General features: G+C 56.9%; 1 protein-coding gene across 12 annotated transcripts in view; it reads right to left on the reverse strand.

Annotated features, from left to right (window-relative positions):
* Window positions 1–20,896, reverse strand: part of IQSEC1 (IQ motif and Sec7 domain 1) — a 164,142-nt gene that overhangs the window by 9,107 nt on the left and 134,139 nt on the right. For 11 of the 12 annotated variants that reach the window (XM_029919187.1, XM_029919189.1, XM_029919190.1 and 8 more), the window contains exons 4-12: window positions 15,601–15,762; window positions 12,729–12,851; window positions 11,574–11,740; window positions 7,284–7,423; window positions 6,795–6,824; window positions 5,506–5,631; window positions 4,294–4,393; window positions 1,141–1,302; window positions 224–400 (exon numbers count right to left, since the gene is read on the reverse strand). In XM_029919187.1, the coding sequence (XP_029775047.1) occupies window positions 224–400; window positions 1,141–1,302; window positions 4,294–4,393; window positions 5,506–5,631; window positions 6,795–6,824; window positions 7,284–7,423; window positions 11,574–11,740; window positions 12,729–12,851; window positions 15,601–15,762 (1,187 nt within the window). The remainder of the gene's footprint in view (window positions 1–223; window positions 401–1,140; window positions 1,303–4,293; window positions 4,394–5,505; window positions 5,632–6,794; window positions 6,825–7,283; window positions 7,424–11,573; window positions 11,741–12,728; window positions 12,852–15,600; window positions 15,763–20,896) is intronic. The other variant, XM_029919186.1, reaches the window with a different exon arrangement.

Genomic DNA, 20,896 nt, shown 5'->3' on the forward strand with positions numbered 1-20,896 from the left:
CCTGGGTCCTGTTTCCTCTGGCCTTTTTGGGACACCCTCTCTGTGTGGTCAGATGCTGCTACGGTCTGGGGACAGTCACGGGAAACCCCATGGCGCTCTGTCCGAGCCCTGCTGCCGCCAGCTGCCACTGCAGTCCCTTCCCGGCACACAATGCATGCCCTGGCTGCCGGGTCTGAGTCCTGCATGCGCTGGGCTAGGAAGGGGGTCCCAGCCTGGCTCTTACCCGCCTCGGAGAGGTCCCGCAAGGAGCTGCTGAGGGCGCTGCGCTTGAGGCCCTCACCACTGGCATAGCTGTCATCCAGGCAGGCTCGGCTCAGCGTCCCGTTGCCGGACTCCTTTTTGAGGCTGGAGCACTGGGACATGCTGGGCCGCACAACGCCTTTCTGCTTCTCGAGCTCCGCTGAAACAGAGGGGGCGAGTGACCCGTGAGAGAAACACAGCCTTGAGGGGGCGGCCCTAGGCCCTCTGTGCAGGCTTGGCGTCACACCCAGCTGCTGTCTGTCTGGCCTGGGCAAAAGTCAGGGCCCAGGGCTGTCTTGGGAAAGAAAGAGAAGGTCCGAATGCTGCCTTTGCAAAAGGGAGGCAGAAAGAAACTCTCAAAGGGAGGCTGGAGAGGCGCAGAGCCTTGGGGTCTGCAGGAAAGATGGCACTTTGCAGGCTTGAGGGCTGGCAAGGAGGCCCACTGGCCTGGGTCTGCAGACAAGAGATGTGTAACCCTGCCCTGCTTGGGTGGGGCCTGAAGGGCCTCTGGGGAATGGGGCTTGGAGCCAGGAGGGGAAAGATGATAATCAGCCCTGATGAAAACCATGGGATGGGTTTAGTGGGGACTCGATCAGCTAGCCGGTCACCAGCGTGGAAGATGAATGGATAATGACCACACCAAAGTGCAAGGGGATCAGCTTCGGATCTCTGGGATCTGGTCTCGTGGAGTGACTAGGGAGCCCAGCTCTCGCAGAGCATGCCATGTGGCCCCTCAGGCAGCATGGGCCTGGGCGTGCTGAAGCCCTTGCTCTTGCAGGGGGGCCTTTGCTGCCCTCCCCACGCCACCTCCTATGGCCTGGGTATGAGGGCTGCAGGGTGGCAGGGCTGTGGGAGCGCCGGGGCTGCCTGCCTTCCCTCCCCAGGGCGCCTGGGACTTACACTCTATTCTGTGCTTCTCCATCTCCTGCACTTCGGCAATGGACTCCCGTAGGTCGTCGGTGAACTTCTTCCGGTCTTGAGGGTTGGGAGCATTAAAGTTGATTAACACCTTGATGTCTGCTCCGGGGACAGCAGAGGTGAGCCGGATGCCATTGGGGTAGTCTGCAAAGGAAAAGAACCCATGGGTGCCTGAGTGCTCTCTGCAAGTTCCCTGCTGGTCAAGAAAATACTGAGAAGCCTCAGAGCCCAGGTTCTCAGCAGACACGTCCAACCAGGGAGGAAAGGTGCCCACAGGACTGACCAGAGGGACAGACAGGAAATCACCATCTCTGGACTTGGGTCTGTGTCGCTCCACCTGTAAGTCTGGGAGGATCTGGCCAATCTGAACAGAAGTTAGGGCTCCCATTCTTCCTTAGCCAGGTCATGGAGCCTGGACCTTCAATTTCAAGGTCCTTGGTCACTGCTTGATGCTCAAGAATGGCCAGGGGTGGAGTCCAGGAGTCAGAGTCAGTGTCCTGTGCTGGGTTGGGAGTCTTCTCTGGTCTCCCTGCACAATTCTGAGTGTACACTGAGCTCTGCTCTCTCACAAGTGGCCTCCAGACCCTCAGCTCCCTTGGTTGCATCATGGGCACCCCCCATCCAATGTACTCTATGCTGAGTGCAGTGTCTTTGTGGCCTGTGGCCTGCCTGGTGCCCCGGCGGGGTTCACAGGCTCTCTGGCTTTGGTACCCTGCTTGCACCTCTCTCCTCAGCAGGAATTAAGTACCAGCCACTGGGTGTTTGCAGTTCTTGGCCCAAACACCAATCCCACTTTTGCTCAGACATAGGTCAAGGCTGGGAACTCAGATGCCGAGAGGCCGGAGTGTGTCCCCTTAAATGTAGGAAGCAAACCACATGAGACAGAGCATCAGAATGAGAGAGGGGAGGGATGTGCAGTTGATGACCCCCACGTGGAAATGCAGGCCTAGCCATGCGAAACCTTCTCGGTTTTCACTTAAAGTCAAAAATATCTAAAATTTTAGTAATTTTGTTTTATTTTTTAACTAAAAATTAAAAAAATTTAATGTTTATTTATTATTAATTTTTTAAATGTTTATTCATTCCTGAAAGAGAGAGACAGAGTGCAAGCAGGGGTGGGGCAGAAAGAGAGGGGGACATATAATCTGAAGCAGGCTCCAGGCTCTGAGCTGTCAGCACAGAGCCTGATGCGGGGCTCAAACTTATGAACTGTGAGATCATGACCTGAGCTGAAGTTGGATGCTTAACCAACTGAGCCACCCAGGCACCCCAATGTTTATTTATTTTTGAGAGAGAGAGAGAGAGAGAGAGAGAGAGAGTGAGTAAGGAGGGGAAGGGCAGAAAGAGAAGGAGACATAGAATCTGAAGCAGGCTCCAGGCTTTGAGCCATCAGCACAGAGCCGGATGCAAGGCTCAAACTCAAAGACCATGAGATCATGACAGGAGCCGAAGTCAGATGCCCAACCGAGTCACCCAGGTGCCTCTAAAAAAATTTGTTTTAAATATTTATTCCTTTTTGAGAGAGAGGCAGAGTGTGAGTGGTGGAGGAGCAAAGAGAGAGGGAGACAGAAATCAAAGTAGGCTCTAGGCTCTGAGCCATTAGCACAGAGCCCAACGTGGGGTTTGAACTCATGAACTGCGAGGTCATGACCTGAGCCAAAGTCAGACGCTTAACCAACTGAGCCACCCAGGCGCCCCAAATTTTACTAAGTTTAGATATTATGTATCAGCTCAACAAAGTTTTACAAATGTGTAAACCTAATATAACATAACTGGGCTGCGACTGGCCCATGGCTATCACTGTGAGATCCCTGGCATGAAGTCATGTCCCATAGAAATGTCAGTGTTGCCTCTTGGGCTCCTGTCAGGACCTTGCATTCAGAACTAAGGACCGAGCCCTGAGAATATAAAAATGAGAAGGGTCCAGCTTCTGCCTGAGGATTCAGTGTGGTCCTTCCCTCCTTCCCACTTGCTAGAAACCAAGGCAAGGCAGGCCTCTGGCCTGGGGTGTGGCAGACAGAGCAGGAAGTGGGGAGAGAGTGAGGTCAGCATCCTGGGCTCCTCGTGAGCATGACAAGTGCCAGTTTCATTTACGACAGAGAAGTGGTAAAGAGCCCCTAATCCAAGCCCTCAGGCCCCATGGTTTGGGATGGCCCGGCCACAGGTACTTTTTCACACTGTGGATGGACAGCTGATCAGACAGTAGCTTGGCAACTCCGAGAAGATGAGGGCTTCCCTGCTATTGGACCTAGTGTGACACTCCATGACGATCCTCCCCTCAGGCCAGTGCGGAATGGGCAGGGCAGCAGGACTCACCCGTCCCCCCATCTCAGGAGGCCTGGCTCAGCCTGCTGCTCAGGGACCTCCAACAGGGATGGGACAGAGAGGGAGAGAGGTAAAGGGAAGGGCTTGGGTATTAGAGAAGGACCAGGTCAAAAGAAAGAGTCCATGGGGGTGTCAGCTCCTCCTCCAAATCCTCAGGCCCCATGGCCCACTCACACCCAGACAAGGCTCCAATAACGCCCAAGACTAAACCCTAACCGAGCACCTGCTGTGTCAGGAGCTGCTCTAAGCACTTCCTGTACGGACTCCCTTCACATATGGACTCCCCTAAGTCTCTGGGGTAGGCACTACTATCATCCCACTTTACAGATGGAGGGAACGCAGCCCGGAGACTGAGAAGTACAAGAGCTGCTTGCCGTGTTTGCACCCAGGCTCTCTGCTCAGGGCTGAGCTCCTGTCCCACAGCCCCCTGGGCGTTCCCTTCCCTCCTGTTTGCACATCACCTGCTCCCTGAATTTAAAAAATCTGACCACTGCTGAGAAGAAGTAAGGGCAAAAGTACAGGTGATCACCACCATGTTACAATGTTATCAAATCCTTCCCAGTTACTGGTGCTCCTCAGACTTCTGGCCTGCAGTGGGCTCTCACTGGTGAAGCAGGGATACGAGAGCACTCCTGGTATAGCGGCCCAGGGGCTCTGTTCTCAGGAAGCCAGGCAGAGGGGGAGGTCCCTGGGAGCACAGCACTTCCTAGTGGAGAGTTGTGTCCCCAAGGTGTGGGCTTGGCCATGTGCGGACAAGAGTGCCAGCATGCCCCCTCATGGCCAGCCGTGCAGGCCCCAGCACACACTTACACTGGTTCTCGAAGAGCAGGACCTGCATGCCATACAGGGAGAAGGACTGTCGGAAGCTGTACGTCACTGAGTTCTTCTTTTTCTGGAAGATCTTGGTCACCTGGGGGCAGTCAGAGACAGAGGCTGAGTCGCATGGCCTGCACTGCTCAGGGGCAGCTCTGGGAGCTCAGGATCCTGAACGAGGCTAATGTCAGGGCCCTCTCGGCCATGCAGAGAGCAGGAGGCCTCTGAGGCAGAGCTGGCCTGTGTGCCCTTGTGAGTCCCAGCTGTCATCCTGGCCAGTAGCAACGCCCCTGCCCCTCAGCCCTGAAGGTGCCAGGCTGGGCTCTGACACCTGGGACCCCGTCTGAGCTCTGTGACTGCCGGAAAGGTTTTGGAGGAGGAAACAGGCTCAGGAATTTGAAGTGACTTACTTGAGGTCAGGGACTCTTGACAAAAAATTGAAACCCTCAGGTCCAGATTCCAACCTCAGTAGTCAGAGAGAAGTGGCTGGTCCTCAGGCAGGTACAGGTCAGGGACAAGGGCCTTGAGCAAGAAAGCCAGTGGCATCCAGGAGAGGCAAGACCCAAGGGACAGGTTCTCCCTGTTGTCTCCAGGGGGCATCTTTATCCTCAGGGGCCAGAGCCCCTACTACCTTTTACTGGGCAAGAGCTCTGCAGTTTCCGTTTGGGGAACCCCCTCTCTGCTGCCTTCAGTCCAGCAGTCCTGGGGGTGCGCAGGGATCCAGGTATAGCCAGTGAGACAGCACCGCACCTGCCAGGCCCCTCTGAGCAACTCAGGTGTGGGCACGGGAAGCACTGACACCTCTGTTTGGACTCTTAAGAACAGACCGCCCTGGCGGCTGGGGGCGCAGGGAGGGGGAAGGATGGAGCCTGCAGCTGTCAAGACTGACTTTCCCTTCTTGGACAGAAGCTGCCTGGGAAGGGAACCCACGCAGTGGAAAGATGGAGAGCCCGATAAAGGAGACCTGCGGACACTGCTTGAGCCTCTAGAAATAGTTGGGGCTGAAGCCCCACTTTTCCATAAGCCGACAAAGCGCTGTTTTCATTGGCAGCGCTGGGGGTTAGACTCAGCCTCTTGGAACCCACGAGCACGGGGCTAACTCCACCCCGTCACCCCCACCCCACGCACATGCAGGCACACAAGGCCAGCTGGGAGACCGGAGCTGCAGCTCAAGGCCGCCTGCCACGACGCACTCTGGGGACCACCTACCACCAGGAGGTCGTTGAAAAGGAAGATCTCCCGCTGGTGCAGCCCGAGCTTCTGGGGCTTGTTCGGGTCTGGAACCTCAAAGAGTCGGCAGTAGCAGACCAGCCGCCGGTGGGGCAGAGAGAGCACCTGTGTGGGGAGGAAGCGCTGCCATCAGCCCCCTCCCCCTCCCCTCCCCTCCCCTCTGGTCCAGCCTGTGTGCTGGGCACCCAGCCCGGGGGCCTGGCCTTTGGTAACTGCACACAGCAGATGTAGTCGGGGTCACTGCAGTCGTCCCTGCTGTTCCTCAGGAACTCTCCTGAGGGGCCATGGCAAGTGCCCCTGCCTCTCATAACACCTCCTTTCCCTTCCTTCAGGCAGGTCCCAAACTCCTTAGAGCATCACGCTCCCGTGGGAGCCCCCACAGTGAGGAATTCATGATTTCTGAGTCCCCATGATATGGCCATCACCCACATAAGCCCATTAGGCCCTGCAAAGATTTCTCCAGAGGGTTTGCTTGAGATGAGAACACTGAGGCACAGAGAGGTCGAGACACTTGCCTCAGCCACACAGCTGGGGAGAATTTTCTCTTGGCCCCTCCTAAAGAATCCCGCTGGTTCTGATGGCTGAAGACCCTGCCCCAGACCACCCCTCTGGCTGGCGTGCTCCAGGAGTGGCACCGTTCAGAGCAGAGGTGTGCAGGGGAGAGGGTGGTGAGAGGTGGGGCTGGAGAGGTGGGCGAGAGCCACTCACAGGGGCATCCAGGGGTCTCTCTATAGGCAAAGCTGGGAAGAGTGAGTGGGGAATAGGCAGGTTTGTGACACAGACTCTGGCAGTGCAGGGCTGCCCGTGATGGACACAGAAGGAAAGGGTCGTATGAATGCTAGGCTAGCCATGTGTACGTGTGCTCCCAGGGTGAGCAAGCAGGGTTGCTCCAGGTGGTGACAGAGGAGTGTGGGGGGCAGAGCATGGGTGCGAGCAGGGGCAGGGGGAAGGCCTGCAATGGCCCATCACATCCTCTGCCTCAGGCACAGTGCCTCTGGGTCTGAGGACAAGCCTTGGCCTCCGTGAGAGGGAGGGACGCCATCTGCCCTGGCCCCAACAGCCTACAACCTCCCCAGGTGGCCGGGAGAAGTATGAAAACCAAGTTCTTATCACTCTGGAAATTAACTCAAGCAGCCAGAATTGTGGATCTGGGGACCAGGGGGATGCAGGGAGGTAAATAAAGAACATGGTGGACCTTCCCACCACTCTCCCCCCCCGCAACCCAGGGTTGGATATCAGCCAGAAAGTAGAAGCAGAGGGATACTCACACAGCCAAGCCCATGATGCAGGGATCCAATCTATGTGGGAAACATTAAACAAAAAGACATTAATGACCCTGAGGATGCATCTGGGGCCTGAGGGTGCTAATGGGGTGACGTCCAAGTAGGTATGCACCCCTCCAGAGGCACGTTCCCATCGCCTCCATCCAGGCACACCATACACGGCTCAGGAGACCTCCTCGTGCAAGAACCCGGGACGGCCACCAAGGGCCCATTGTACAACTCAGGCTGCTGGCTTCTTAAGAGCCTCAGGCTCTCTTTAAACATAACCCAGAGCCTGTGGTTGTTAGTCCCAAAGATCAGGAGCCACCTTAAACCTAAAGGAATCCCGCCTGCCCCCGACGTGCTCCAAAGGAGCCTGGTTCCACATGGCATCAGGGCCCCTGTTGGAAGCTAATGCCAGTGGAGCAGGCCTGGGGTCGCAAGCGGTGGGGGTGGCTGGGAGCGAGGAAGCCAGGGAGGTCGGGTGCCACGTACCGGCTTCTTCCCCACGATGAGCTTCTCCACCTTCTGCACCTGGGACACATGGTCCTCGTTGGTTCTCAGTTCCCGCTTGCGAATGCGCTCGTAGATCCCAATCAGCATCTCTCGGGGGATGTCCTCACCATCATCCACACCTGGGCAGGAGATGGTGGTCAGGTATCAGGGCAGGCCACGGGTGGGTTGGTGATGGCACCACTCAGCTTTGGGGCCTGGGCTCGCCCCTGATGCTCCAGTCTCTACACCCAGTCAGAGTGTCACCCCCTCTCATCCATCCTGGGCAGAACCAAAGACCTCCCAGACCTGTAGCCCTGAATGCCTTCAGTCAGTTATGAAGTGGCCTGGAACCTTCCACCAGGGCCAGGCCAGCACAGCCACCCAGGCCAGCATGCGGGGGGGCTGTGCCACCTTCTGACCAGGCTCCAAGGGCTTTATAAACATCAGGTCGCCAATCCCGACCATGGCCCCGCTGGGTGGGTGTAACCATCTCCATTCTGCAGCTGGGAAAGCGAGGCTTGGGGAAGGGCCCGGGGTTGGAGAACCCTGCGAGGCTGGTGTTTGTGGGTTCAGGTTCCCACAAGCATGGGCCCAAGTTCTTGCTTTGCCCCTCACTAGCTGTGTGACTGAGGCTCTGAGAGAGGGTCCTCTGTGAAGTGGGCCAAGAGCACGGGTGACTTCATGGAAATGTCATGAGGAAGACAGTGTGCCCTGGAAAGTGAGAACTCCGTGCACCTGGGCAGTGCCACCAGCCCTTGTCCCACGTCATGTGTGCAGAAGCTGGGGTCTGGACCTGAAGCCAGGCTGTTCTGAAGATAGGCACGCACCTTTTCTGCTGTGCCCTGAGAAACTGCTGCGAGGAAGACGGCCCCACTCACGAGAGAATGCCACACCCCTGCCAGGAAAGTGAGGAAGTGCCAACTTGGACACTTTCTCTTAGATTTGTTAAATGAGGAGAAGTGCCAACCGGACGAGGGTAAAACCAGTCTTGCTTGAGCAGAGGAGCTATGGGTGGTTCACAGGGGCCTAAACTATAAAGGGGAGGATGTGGCCTGGGCACACAGATAGGTGTGGGAGGAGCTCTGCTACGGACCCTTCATACTTCCTTTTTTTTAATTTGAGAGAGAGAGAGAGAGAGAGAGAGAGAGAGAGAATCTTAAGCAGGCTCCACACTGAGTGTGGAGCCCGACACAAGGCTTAATCCCGCAGCCTTAGGCTGGGATCACGACCTGAGCTGAAATCAAGAGTTGGACCCTCAACTGACTGAGCCACCCAGGTGCTCCATACAATTTTTTTTAACAGACTATTTTTTTAGAACTGTTTTTTAGAGAATTAACTTCACAGCAAAATTGAGAAGAAAGAACAGAGATTTCCCCATAACACCTGCCCCCACCACTGCCAACTTTCCACACCAGAGTGACATTTATTACACACTGACATGTTATCATCACCCGAAGTCCATAATCCACATTGGGATCCCCTCTTGGTGTTGTGTGTTGGATAATAAACGGTTAACGGCACCCACCACAGCTGAGTCAGGTGGAATAGTGCCACTGCCCTCAAACTCCTCTGTGCTCCCCCTACTCCTCCCTTCCTCCCTCCACCCACTTGTGACCCCTGATCTCTTATGGCTCCACAGTTCTGCCCTTTCTGGAAGGTCCTATGGCTGGACTCCGATGGTATGTAGCCATGTAAGACTGGCTTCCTTCACCTGGTGGTATGCATTTTAAGGCTCCTCCCCGTCTTCTCATGGCTTGGTAGCTCGTTTCTTTTTAGTGCTGAGTAATATTCCCTTGTCTAGATGGACCACAGTTTATGTCTGTTCCCCACTGAAGGACATCTCGACTGCTTCCAAGCTTTGGCAACAATGAATAAAACTGCTGGTGTTCAATGCCTTTGGGTAAATACCAAGGGATGTGATTGCTAGCTTGTACTACTGTTTTTTTTTTTAAACTATGTGAGGATAATACCCATTCAAAAGAAATCAATCTAGAACATTAAAAAACAAACATCAATAAAAGAAAAGCATTGCTCGTCCGGCCGCCATGTTGGGGGGCTTTTCCTCCCCCGCTTACCCCCCAAGCCCCCAAAGCAGGGGGTTCTTACCAGGGGAACCAGAGTCAGCAATTCCGGGGAAAATGCACCCAGTGTGTGTGGGTAGCGGGGGATGCAGGGGTTTTTCTCTGCACAGAACGAGGTGGACGTCTGCCCAGTGTGGACCACCAGCAAGTCTGTGGGAGACCAGAGTCCTGCCCCCACTGACATGACCTTGGGCAGATCCCTTCCCTCTGCCTTGGCTACCCTTCTGAACACAAGAAGATGGGACAGAACACTCCTGAGTTCCTGGCTTGAAAAGATGGGATTTGGGGGGCATGGCCCAGGCTTGGGAGACAGCTTGATCCCCTGAGAAGTGGGATGCTAATTCCTCCAGACTGCTGGGATGGTCAGGTGCAAGGGCGGATACAGACAAGGCCACTGACATGAGGGTGGCTGACTGGCAGTATCTGACTGAGCAACCCCTCCTTCCCTGAGCCTTCTCTTCTCTGGGCTAGTCATTTCAGCCTTCCCCCGGGACAGGGCAGTCCCAGCTATGAGGGTGAAGTCTAAAGGCAGAAGAAAAATATCACAGAGTCAAGTCACAAAGACCTTTAGACTCCCCTGGGGTTACCAATGGCATGGAGCACACAGCCTGCTTTCTGGCCAGCAAGAGAGCACAGGCCTCCATGCTGGGGCCATGTGGGACCCCGTGAAGACCAGAACTGGGCTTGACGCCGTGAGGGGAGAGGTCTAGGGCACATCCCTGCCCCATCAAAGCATCTGCTGGGTTGCTCTCTCATGCCCTCGTGCTGACTTGCCATCAAGAAAATTCCCAGTCTCCTTAGCATCCCAGGAACTGTAGCTAAGGCCTGGATTCCTTGGGGCCCACAGCACCCCTGCAATCTAGCAGAGGCAGTACAATGGGCATGCTCAGTGCAGGGAATGGCCATCTGGTTGGTCTGGACCAATGTGGACCAAGCCCTGGCCCCTTGGCTTCCCTGATCCATCAGGTCCCGGAGCCCAGCTGGGAAAAGGGGGCAGCTCGGCCATCTCCTGGACGGGCACCCCATTAGCTGGCCTGGTGCAGGGGTGCCCAACGCCAGGGAGCATGCCAGGACAGTTCAAACCCTGGGAAAGGTCATCCTGCCTCAGGAAAGGGGACAACAGCACAGCAGTTTTATAGGAAATTTAAACAGCTCCACAGCTCACACAGTTAGACTTGATTCAGACCAGCTTTTTCCCTTTTTTAAAAAATATGACCCCCTTTCTAAGGGGACCTCAGCCTGCTGCAGCTTGGTGTTTCCTAAGGAGAGGGTCATAGTCCCTCCTCCTCCTTCCAGGGATTGCAGGTAAAGGAGGACATAGGCCACCCGGGAGACAGTTCCTCTCCTCCGCAATGACACCAGGAAGGCCTTGCTTCCCACTGCCTCCTGTTGGCACCTGTCTAATGAGCCACTCACCGTGGCCTGGTGTTTTCATCCACTGCATTCATTTTTATAATGGCTGCCTACATGTGGCAGATAATATAGTCTTTCCGTTTACAGTGATGCTATAAGGTTCCTTTAAAAAATATACATGAAAGGCAAGTCAGGGGGTGCCTGGGGGGCTCAGTCAGTTAGGTGTCTGGCTTAGGCTCAGGTCATGATCTTGTGGTTCATGAGTTTGAGCCCAGCATCGGGCTTTGTGCTGACAGCTTGGAGCCTGGATCCTGCTTCGAATTCTGTGTCTCCCTCTCTCTCTACCCCTCCCCCCTTCCACTCTGTCTCCCAAAAATAAAATAAATGTTAAAAAATAAAAGTCAAGTCAGTTTCATGAGGAACACGGAGTGCAGGAGAGGGTGTCAGGGTGTGCCAGCCTCTCTGCCTGGGCCCTCCCCTGCCCGTGGCTCCCAGTGCCTGGGTTCCTGACTGTGCCCCCTCACATCCCCCCATCAGCTTCTGCGGACCATGTCAAGCCTGGCCCTCCTGTGCTGGGCCCAGCTTGCCCACCTGCCAAGTCCCTCCACATCTTTCTGGAACAAGCCAAAACCATCACAACTGCTCAGTCTGTGCTCCCACTGTGCGTCACTGAGTGTGACAACAGTCTGCCCTCTTCAGGACGATGTGTGCTGTGATTGTGGAGCCTGTGCTGACCCCAGGCCCCTACACACCCCACTTCTTTGCTCTGCCCCTCACCCAGCATGGGCCGTAGCGTGCTCACCCCCTGGCCCTGCACCCAGCTGTGGGACGGCACCCAGGGCCTGGGGCAGCTCACCTCGCAGGTTCTTGACAAAGTCCTCCAGCTTCATCTTCCGCTCAGGTTTGACGTTGGGGCTGTACATGTCTGTGTTGAGCAGGATGATGGCAAAGGCCAGGATGAAAATGGTGTCTGGGTTCCGGAACTGCCGAACCACCCCGGGGTTGCAGATGCAGTACCGCTGGCTGGGGGCCAGGAGAGGAGCAGCGTCAGGGCAGGCGGCGGCCTGTCTCACTCACAAGAGCCACTACCACTAAATGGCGGAGGCAGGTCGCTACCTTGCGAGCCTCCATTTCTGTGTCTGGTAAATGGGGGTACAACTGCCCCCACTGGTAAATTGGTAAATGGTAACAACTGCCAGGCAGTCAGCTGCTCTCTCCTCACTCTGCTTCTTACACTGGTTCTATCTCCCACCTGTATTTTAGATTGCTGTGGCTGCTTAGGACGAGGGTCTGCGGTCCCCAGTCTCCCTCGGGATTGGAAACGCTCTAGAGGGTGACTAAGTTCTGGACAACTGGATAAGAGCAGATAGCGTGTGGGCATCTTCAAGGCTGTGCCTTAAAAGGCAGAGTCCGTTCTTCTCTCCTGCCGGGAACGGGGCTGTGATGGTGGGTGTTGGACCTGCTCCCTGGGACCCTGAGATGAAAGGAGCCTGGCTCGGGGCTCCCTCGTGTGCCAGCTCCGAGGGAGACAGACTTCTGTCTTGTTTCAGCCAAGGCTGCTGGAGCACCTTTGTTAGAGCTGCTGATGAGACAGCCTCTCTAATGTCAACTACTGATTGTCCTCATTGCCCTGAATACGCGCCCCTGCCTGAACTCCAAGAGCCCCACCCTCTACTGGTGACCTCAGGGAGAGCTGAGTGAGGGGACAGATTGGACAAGAGGACCCGTGTGGTGCCAGGACTAAGGCAACAGCTATCCCAGCTCAGACGAAGTGGGCTTCAATCCTGTCTTCTCCATGAGTGCCACCATCTCCGACACACCCTCCCGGAGGGCAGTGCCCAAATGACCCCCATCTCAGGACCCCAGAGACTCCTATTGTGTCCTCATTCCTCACCTGGGCCCTACCAGTGGTTCTGAGCCCGGAGGGCTGGGTCAGCGGCTGACTTGTGTGCCCCATGCCCAGTGAAGGCACAAAGGATCCCACCCACCCATGCCCTGCCCCGCCCCCAACCTGAATGCCTCGATGAGCCGCTCCACCTTCTGAGCCTCCCCTTGGACCCGGATGTGAGCCTGGAACTTCCTGAGGGCTTCGTCCAGTTCCATGGCAGAGAAATCCATCTCGTCCACCACACAGCTAAAAAGAAACACCAAGGCCACATCAGTGTCTGCTGCCCCACGGCCCCTGCCAACGTCCTGCTTCGGGCGGAGCACAAAGGGAGACAGTACAGGGGCAAGTTGTAAGCTGCCTAGAGCAAGGACACCTGGACGCCTCTCCTCCAGAGGGGCCCTCCGCCAGTCTTCCTCCAATCAGCAAACACTTCAGATTATAGCCCAAAGACCCCCATGATGCTGGGGTGTCCACAGACCTCCTAAAACTAGAGGAAAACATTAGTACTTATATCTATGTGATTTTTCTTTTTAATTTTTTTTTTTTTAATTTGAGGGAGACAGAGACAGTATGAGTAGGGGAGGGGCAGAGAGAGAGAGAGAGAGGGAGAAAGAATTACAAGCAGGCTCATGCTGCCATCGCAGAGCCCAGCATGGGGCCTGAATTCACAGAACTGCAAGATCATGACCCTAGATGAAATTAAGAGTCAGATGCTTAGCAGCTTGCGCCGCCTGGGCAACCTGTGTGTGCATGATTTTCTAGAGGAGCCAGAGTGAGTAGCTTCTCCTAATAAAGGCCGAGACAAAGGCTCTTAGCATGCACGGTCCACAGGGTACACAGTGGGACCTCTGCGCTGGTCTTCCCGGCCGTCCATGAGGGATGCCAGGAGCACTCTCCCATCCTCCCCAGGAGATCTCGGAGGCCCAGGGCACTAATGTGCCAGACAGTGGCTCTGCCCTGAGCTGCTCCTCCCAGGTTGAGGGTTTGGGAAGAGGTGCTGGGGTTTTGCTGGGTATTTTCGAGAGGCACCTTGGAGAAGCACTGCCGGTCTGCTGTGTGGAGGTGGAGCTGACAGACAGCTGGTACCCAGGTTTTGGTTCATTCCACTCACCCCAGCCCTGTCCCCCAGCACACATGCTCCGTTCTCTGATTTAAGCCCCGGAACAGAGAAGGTGGGGTCTGTACCAGGGGCCCACTCAGCAGGCTCCGGTGTCCGGTGTATCCATTTGTAACAAAGCCATGGCCATCCCTGGTGGCGCTGCCGAGGCCTTGGCCAGGGGGGCCTATTCCTCATTTCTGGGTGTCTCTGCCTCTGCTGGATGCAGTGGGCTTGGGCATAAGCTGTGCTGCCCCCAACCTTGTCCAAGTGCTCATGGCTTTGGGGGTGGCATCCTTGGAGGCCGAGGCAGAGCAGGTGGGGGGAGGGCAGGGGCCACATGGGGTAATTTGCTGACTAGCATCTGAGCTTATGCCTGGTGTAGAGGGTTGGGGGTGGGGGGTGGGGTTAGGATTGCTACTTCCTGAGGCTGCTGCTATTTTCTGATGGGGGAGAACAATGCCCGGATTTCCTATGGACAAGCAGCGAGCCTGGGGTGTGTGTGGGGGGAACGCAGGAATGGCTGCAGGGGCTGGGGGGCTGGGGCTGGGGGCCTGGCCCAAGCCAGCCTGAGGCCCCGTTCACTAAGGACCCTATCTGCTTTCCCCTGGACTGATTCCGGAGGCTGGGTAAAGGAGGAGAGGGGCACTAGCCATGCTAACAATGCAGCAGGTTGTTCCTGATGGGGAACAGAAACGCCAAGCAGGGAGACAGCTCTGTGCCAGCCATCGCCAGCTGCCGCCAAAGGCCTGGCTTCCTGCATCCTGGGTGCCTGTGCACGTACCTGTGTGTACAAGTGGGTGTACTTGGGGCTGAATAGGTATGTACGTGTGTGGAGGGGTGTGGGGAACACTGTGGCCAGCCCCTCCCTGAGCAGAGAGCGAGGCCCCGGGCAGGTGCCCACCTCCTTCCTGGGAACCGTAGAGATGGCCAGAACACACACGGGCAGGCTCTTCCTCATTGCAGGGATGTCTGGCCCCAGAAGGCCAGTGCACGCCCCTCTTGCTTTGTTCTTCCCATGGGGCAGGCTGCACGGATGCAAAGTGCAAAGAGCGTCGCCCTTGTTCCTGATGGTCCATACCTTACCCTGCTCTGACTTCTGCTCCTGGCCTACATCTCTGTATGCGGCTGCCTGGTCAGGAAAATCCTCAACAACAGGCCTGGAGACGGTTCCCCAGGCCCTACACCACGCTGTTCCATGCTACTTCGCAGCTCTGGCTCCCCCGCTGTGAAAGGGGGTTAGTGAGACCCAACACCCCCAGCCCTGTGCGTGAGGGGAAGACGCAGGGTTCGTACACAGCAACAGCTCTATCATAAACCCGAGGGTCCAAGTGCAGGGTGCCGGCCTACTTAGGACAGTCTCAAGGACGATGGAGAGATCGCGGGTTCAGGCGTCTCAGTTTCCAGGGAGCTGGAAACCCGGTTTTCTTCAGAGTTCCAAGTAGCCGGGAGGGCCGTGGCCGCCAGCCAGGGTTGGACTCTCACCCTCAGATCTCGCAGCCAGGAGAGGCAGGAAAGTGGCAGGGGAGGGAGGCATTGGGGGGCCTCTGTGGGCTCCCTGCCCTGAGGGCATGTTGGGACAGCTGGCAGCCAGGCTCTGGGAGGAAGCCCAGCCCTCCAAACTCCCAGCGCTTGGGTGGCTGGGCCCCGCTGGGGAGGGATGAAAGTGCGGAGGTTGTGAGTGAGGGGGCCTGTGGGTCCGTTTGTGAGATAGGGTGCCCCAGGGTGTAAGCACGCACGTACACAGCAGGGTGTGATGTGCGAAACGGCGCGGGCGTCGTTTGTGTCTGAGAGCCATGATGAGGTCAGGGAGGCCTCAAGTGTCCACTCCAGCAAGCAGGGGAGTGACGCTGAGTGCATGCAGGCCCCCCGACCCCGTCCCCTGGCCCAGGCACTCACTCAAGCACATCCCGGTTGAACTGTTTCTGTCGGTTGCCCAGGAACTCGCCGATCATCTGCCTACTGAGGCCTTTGCGCTGCAGCAGGAAGTGGGCCACCCCCACTGGTGTGTCGGGCACGAAGCCACGTTCAATGAGGTACTGGACGCCCTTCTCAGGCTTCCTGGGGATGGGAGGAGAGACAGGGTCAGCTGTGGCTGCCCCAGCCCCTTCTGGCTTGCCCTCCTACTCCCTGGGCACCTTAGGTACCCCTGTCCCGTTCCTCCTGGAACACGCAACACAGGGGAACCCACAATTGTCCAGGCTGTGCGCCAGACATGGGCTGGGACTGGGGCGTCGGCAGGAGTGTGGCCCCCACACCACCCCCTCCCTGCCCCCCAGGCAGGCTGGACCGCCCTGCCCAGCATATGCTGGCCTGCCCTCCACAGTCTCTAATACGCACCGAGCACTCTACACATGCTAACTTCTCACACTCCGCCTGCGAGGCAGTATTCTTGTAACCCAGGTTATTTAGGAGACAGTCCTGTGACCTCGCCAGGGCCCCTGATCACCCTTGTAAGGGCTTCCTGAGTTAACAGTCAGTGCCTGGAACGATCCATGCAGTAAGCACCATGGAAGGTTCTCATGACTAGCCCCAATATATGGGAGAGGAAGTGAAGGGGCAGCATTGACTCTTCCTCGGCAAAGGGAGTTTTCTGGGAAGGGCTGGGCTGGTGCTGCAGGGCTAAGTGCGTCCTCCTGCCCTGGGAGCCATGGCACCCCGGGGGCCGCAGTGGAGGGAGGCCCCCTCAGGGGCTGGGCAGGAGGCCCAGTACAGGTGCAGCTGGCCTCACAGGGTGGTGTGAGGGGGGCACATGTGTGACCCTTGGAAAGCAGGTGTCCTCTGACAACCCCAGAGCCTAGGACGGGCCCAAGGAGCTGTGGAACCATTGTGGTGTAGCCAGCAGCTCTGCAAGGGGTGAGGTCAGCAGGCTTACCCAGTAACTGGGAGCTGCCTCCACCCCCCGTCTTGCTCCAGAAGGTAGAGATCAATACCTGCTATCCCCTAGGAGCCAGTGCCCACCTGCCCCCACACACCAGGCAGCTCCTGGCTGACAGCAGCGGATACTGCATTTCCACCTGCCGGTGAGAGCAAACTTGGTGCTGCAAGGTGACCTTGCTATTTTTACCCCAGGATGACCACACGCCCAAACATCACCTTCGGGAGTTTGGCAGGGAGCAGCTGCTGGCCAGCTGGGCCCTGCACTGAAGGGGTGACAGGGGAGCACTGGTCCTCTACTCTCCTTCACGAACCCTGTTCCTCCCCATGACTCTGGGGTATCCAACCCAGACTTGCTCCCATCCCAGGCTTCTCAGCTGCTCACACTATGGTCAGGGCAGGCCATGCTCCCACACTGCCCTGCTCCATGCCAGCCACCACAGGACCCGAGCCCTGTGGCAAGGGGTCACCATGGCAAGCCTGCAGATGGGCTTTCTTTAGCTCACAAAACATTAGTGGAAAGAATTCTAGTTAGTTGCCAGCATTTAGAAACTGGGAGAGTTCAACACAGAATCCAAATCTCTGGCTTCTCTTGAAAAGTCAGGCTGTCTTGTACTCCTAGGCCTGTGCTGCCATGGCCATGACTGGTGAGCAGGGCTTGACCTCTTTGCTCGGGCACCCTGCATCAGCCACCCACCCCAGGGCCTACCTGGTCCCTGAAGGCCCCAGTATGGGGCTCAGATCTAGGCCCAGCCTGCCGGCTTCACACAGCAGGTCGTAATTCCAAGATTTGGGCTCCTCCAGTGGGGAAGGAGCAGAATGCAGTGGGAAAGAGGAATGCACTTCAAGAAGGAGAGTCTTAAAAGGGGCCATGGGAATGCAAAATCTTCGAAGATCAATTACAGAGTGTCTACTCAGGATGACAGCAATGAGCGAGGCTGGCCACAAATGAATGCCCAGCACAAAGGCAGGCTGTAACCCTTGGTCTAAAGGACAAAGGGGCTGAATGATGGCAGGAGGGTGTAGGGAGGGTGTCCTGTGTGTGAATCAGAGGCCTTCTCTGAGCAGGTGACACTGGGCACCTAAGTTATTAAGGAGCTTCCTAGGAGGAAGCAATAGTGCATGCAAAGGCCCTGGGGGTAGCCATGGGTTTTGCACAGTTGAGGACCAGGAAGCTGCCTGAGAGTGGCTGAGAGCAGGGGGCCCAAGGGGAGGGGAGAGAAGAGCAGCAGGGAGGGTGGGCCAGACCCCACAGCACTGTGCAGGCCACAGGGGTAATCTGGTTTTCCTCTGAGTGGGGTGAGAAGCCCTGGTGTATAATGAATGGGGCAATGCTGGGACCTGATGTCCATGCTTGAGAAGCTCCCACTGTCTATTCTATAAAGAGTGAGGCTAGGCCCAAAGTGGGAGCCCAGTGAGGAGCCTCCCAGAGGCATCCAGAATACAGTGCAGGAGGTGGGGACAGCAGCCAGCTTGAGGGCAGAGATGACAATATTTGTTGGCAGATCTGAGTTTGAACCCCAAGGCCCCAGCTCCTAGTCTGAACCAAATGTGGGAGGGACTGATTCCACCTGGCAGGCTTCACAGTGATGTCACAGCAGGAAGGAATCCGAACGGACTGGTCCTTGACCAGTGCCCAGGAGCTCGCTGAGCAATGGAGGGGAAAGATGTGGTGGCAGGAGGTGCGGAAGGGTGCTGGGGTGGGGGGTGCGGGCCAGACTGGGAGCTCGGGGGTCAGGATGAATGTGGCTGTCCGAGGAAGCCTGTGGAGTGGCCTGGCCTCAGCAGTCTCCCTGACAGCACATGGTGAGTGCCCTGGGTATCTGCTGATGGCAGTTCCCTGACTGTCAGGCCTGTGCTGGCCCTGCCCACCTTGGCAGTGCAGTGAGGCCCCCTGAGTGTGCTCTTGGGGGCCCTGCTGGGCAGTGGTCCTAGATGCACCTGCTCCCTCACACTGCTCTGTGCTCACTCAAAGGGCATGTGTCCATAGACCTTGCTAAGCGTCACACGCAGTGACCTGCTGGGGTGTAGGGGCACAGGCTGGATGAATCGCAAGTGCTGCCGCCCCATCTCCCCTTGCGGCAGTTAGGGCACCACGTGACCTGCTTGGGCCAGTGCACTTCCTATGGGAGCTGTGTGATCCCTTGTGGCAACTTCTTTTGCCACAGGAACCGGGAAGGACACCCCCGCTGTCTCATCCCTGAGAGACTTGGGGAGGAGGGCCCCTGGTCAGCCCGCAATGGATGCCGGTGTGCCAGAGAAATGAACCTGGGCTGTGCCAGCGTGTTGGCGCCCACCCAGACTGGCAGAGAAGGGTCCATCCGGCTGTGGACACTGGGTCACAGAGCATCCGCCCCAAGCGCAGACACAGTGGTGGGACTCTGTCTCCCTCCCCAGCTGCGGTTTTACAGTTCCTTCCTACTAGGGAGCCATAGGACTCCTGTCTGGAAGCCCAGGCTCTAAAGACTAAAGAGAGCGCAGTCTGGGGCTTACCTGGCTCCTGACCCGTAGGTCCAGCAAGGGCCTGGCCACACTGAGCATGCCCAACAAAGGAGGAACGAAACGTGCCTTGGAGAGGGGGTGCCTTGGCCTGGGTCACTAGGCCCCTATTTTAAACCCTTGCTAGGGTCTCCTAACGCCTGCAGATAAAGATCTGGTAGGCTCTCTGCCCCTTGATTCACTTCTTTCATCCCACAAACATTCATTGAGCACCTGCTCTGGGCCAGGGGCTGTGCTAGCAGACCTGTGGTCCGAACAAAGTCCCCTTAAAAAAACGCCCTACCTGGAGCATGATAAAGGAGGGAAACAACTTCCAGGATATAGAAATGCTCACAGCACAGGAGTCAAGGGCATGCTCTCTGAGCCAGGAAGGAAGGGACCTGATAGAAGGAACTGTAAATGCAAAAGCCTTATTTGACTCATAACTAAAAGGGGGCACAGAAAGGTCAGATAACTTGGCTCTGGGTTGCCAGGTGAGAGAAAGCATGCCGGGAGTTTCAACCCACTCCTTTGCTCCAAGAAGCCCCTGCACGGTTCCCCTCTGCCCTCCCCACCCTCACCAGAAATCCAGTCTCCACCTGCGGAGCCTGCTTGCTTCTCTAAGGGCCCGGCGTCAATAGGTGCCAAGAGTGACAGCTGTGCCGTCCACACCTGCGTGCTGCATTCTGAGCCCCACTGCAAAGGGTCCTTGAAAGGTGTATGAGGGACAGGCTGGAGTGTGAGAGCTGCACAGCTTGGCCCTGCTGCCTGCCACCGGGCGGGCCGGCTTTCCTCCATGTCAGCTGCTGATTCAGACTTGGCAAGCACACGCAGACCACACTAGTGGCCTCTCTCACGTGCATCTCCTGTCCCTGGGTTGCAAGCAGCTGGTGGTGACACCGAGCTCACGGGACTCCACGGGCATCGCACTTGGGGATCACCCGCTTCCTGGAACCCAAAGCTAAGTGCTTTGGGGGCTCTCTTCCCAGCAGGGGTCTGCAGGGTCAACGATGGGCTTCTGTTGTTTCTAGTTGCTGGAGCAGCCGAAGAGAACTGGAGGTGGGCAGCTGTCCACATGTCATGGCCCGGCGTCTCCACCCCACCTGCTCCTCCCCCTCCCCCAGAGGGCTGACCTCACCCTCAGCCTGGTCAGTCAGAGCTCAGAATCCCGCTGACCACAGCAAGGAGCTTGGCGTGAGCCGGCTGGAGACGACAAGAGAGAATATTTCTTTCTGCTGGGGGTGCCCTGAGCCCAGGACCTCCTGCCCTGGTGGGGCACAGGATGACTCTGGGGAAAAAGGCTGAGAGTTCCCCAATGGCTTTTCAGGCCCAGAACCAGTAAGGCCTCTTTGCTTAAACCAGTTTGATTGGGTTCCTGCCATTTGCAATGGAGACGAACAGACCCTGATCAACAGAAACTGATGGCAAGGTCTGTCCACCTCCGGCACCCCAAGGATGCTCTGAAGCCAGGAGGCTGAGCCTCAGCTGGCCGCGGGGGCAAGTTCAGGACCCAGACAACTCCTGCACACCTGTAAGCACCCTTCAATTCAGCAATCCAGGCTCAGAGGTCTCCAGTGTCCTACAAGGAAGGGACCACCTTCCATCCGCTCGCATACTGCCAGGGCCAGCAAGCTCACCACCTTTTCAGACTATTTCATCCAGCTCTGATTTTTATGAAGTTCTTCCTGATGCTGGGAACCCAAGCTGAACGGGGCTGCAGTTATCACAGAGAGAAGGAGGAGGGATTACCCTCCAGTGTGGCTGTATGCCCTGTGGGGCCTGCCTTGGCACTGTTTTGTTCTCTTTGAGTGGCCTAAGCCCCCTGGTCCTAAGGACAGGG

The sequence above is a fragment of the Suricata suricatta genome, chromosome 12 (genome assembly GCF_006229205.1).
Source record: "Suricata suricatta isolate VVHF042 chromosome 12, meerkat_22Aug2017_6uvM2_HiC, whole genome shotgun sequence".
Lineage (NCBI taxonomy): Eukaryota > Metazoa > Chordata > Mammalia > Carnivora > Herpestidae > Suricata > Suricata suricatta.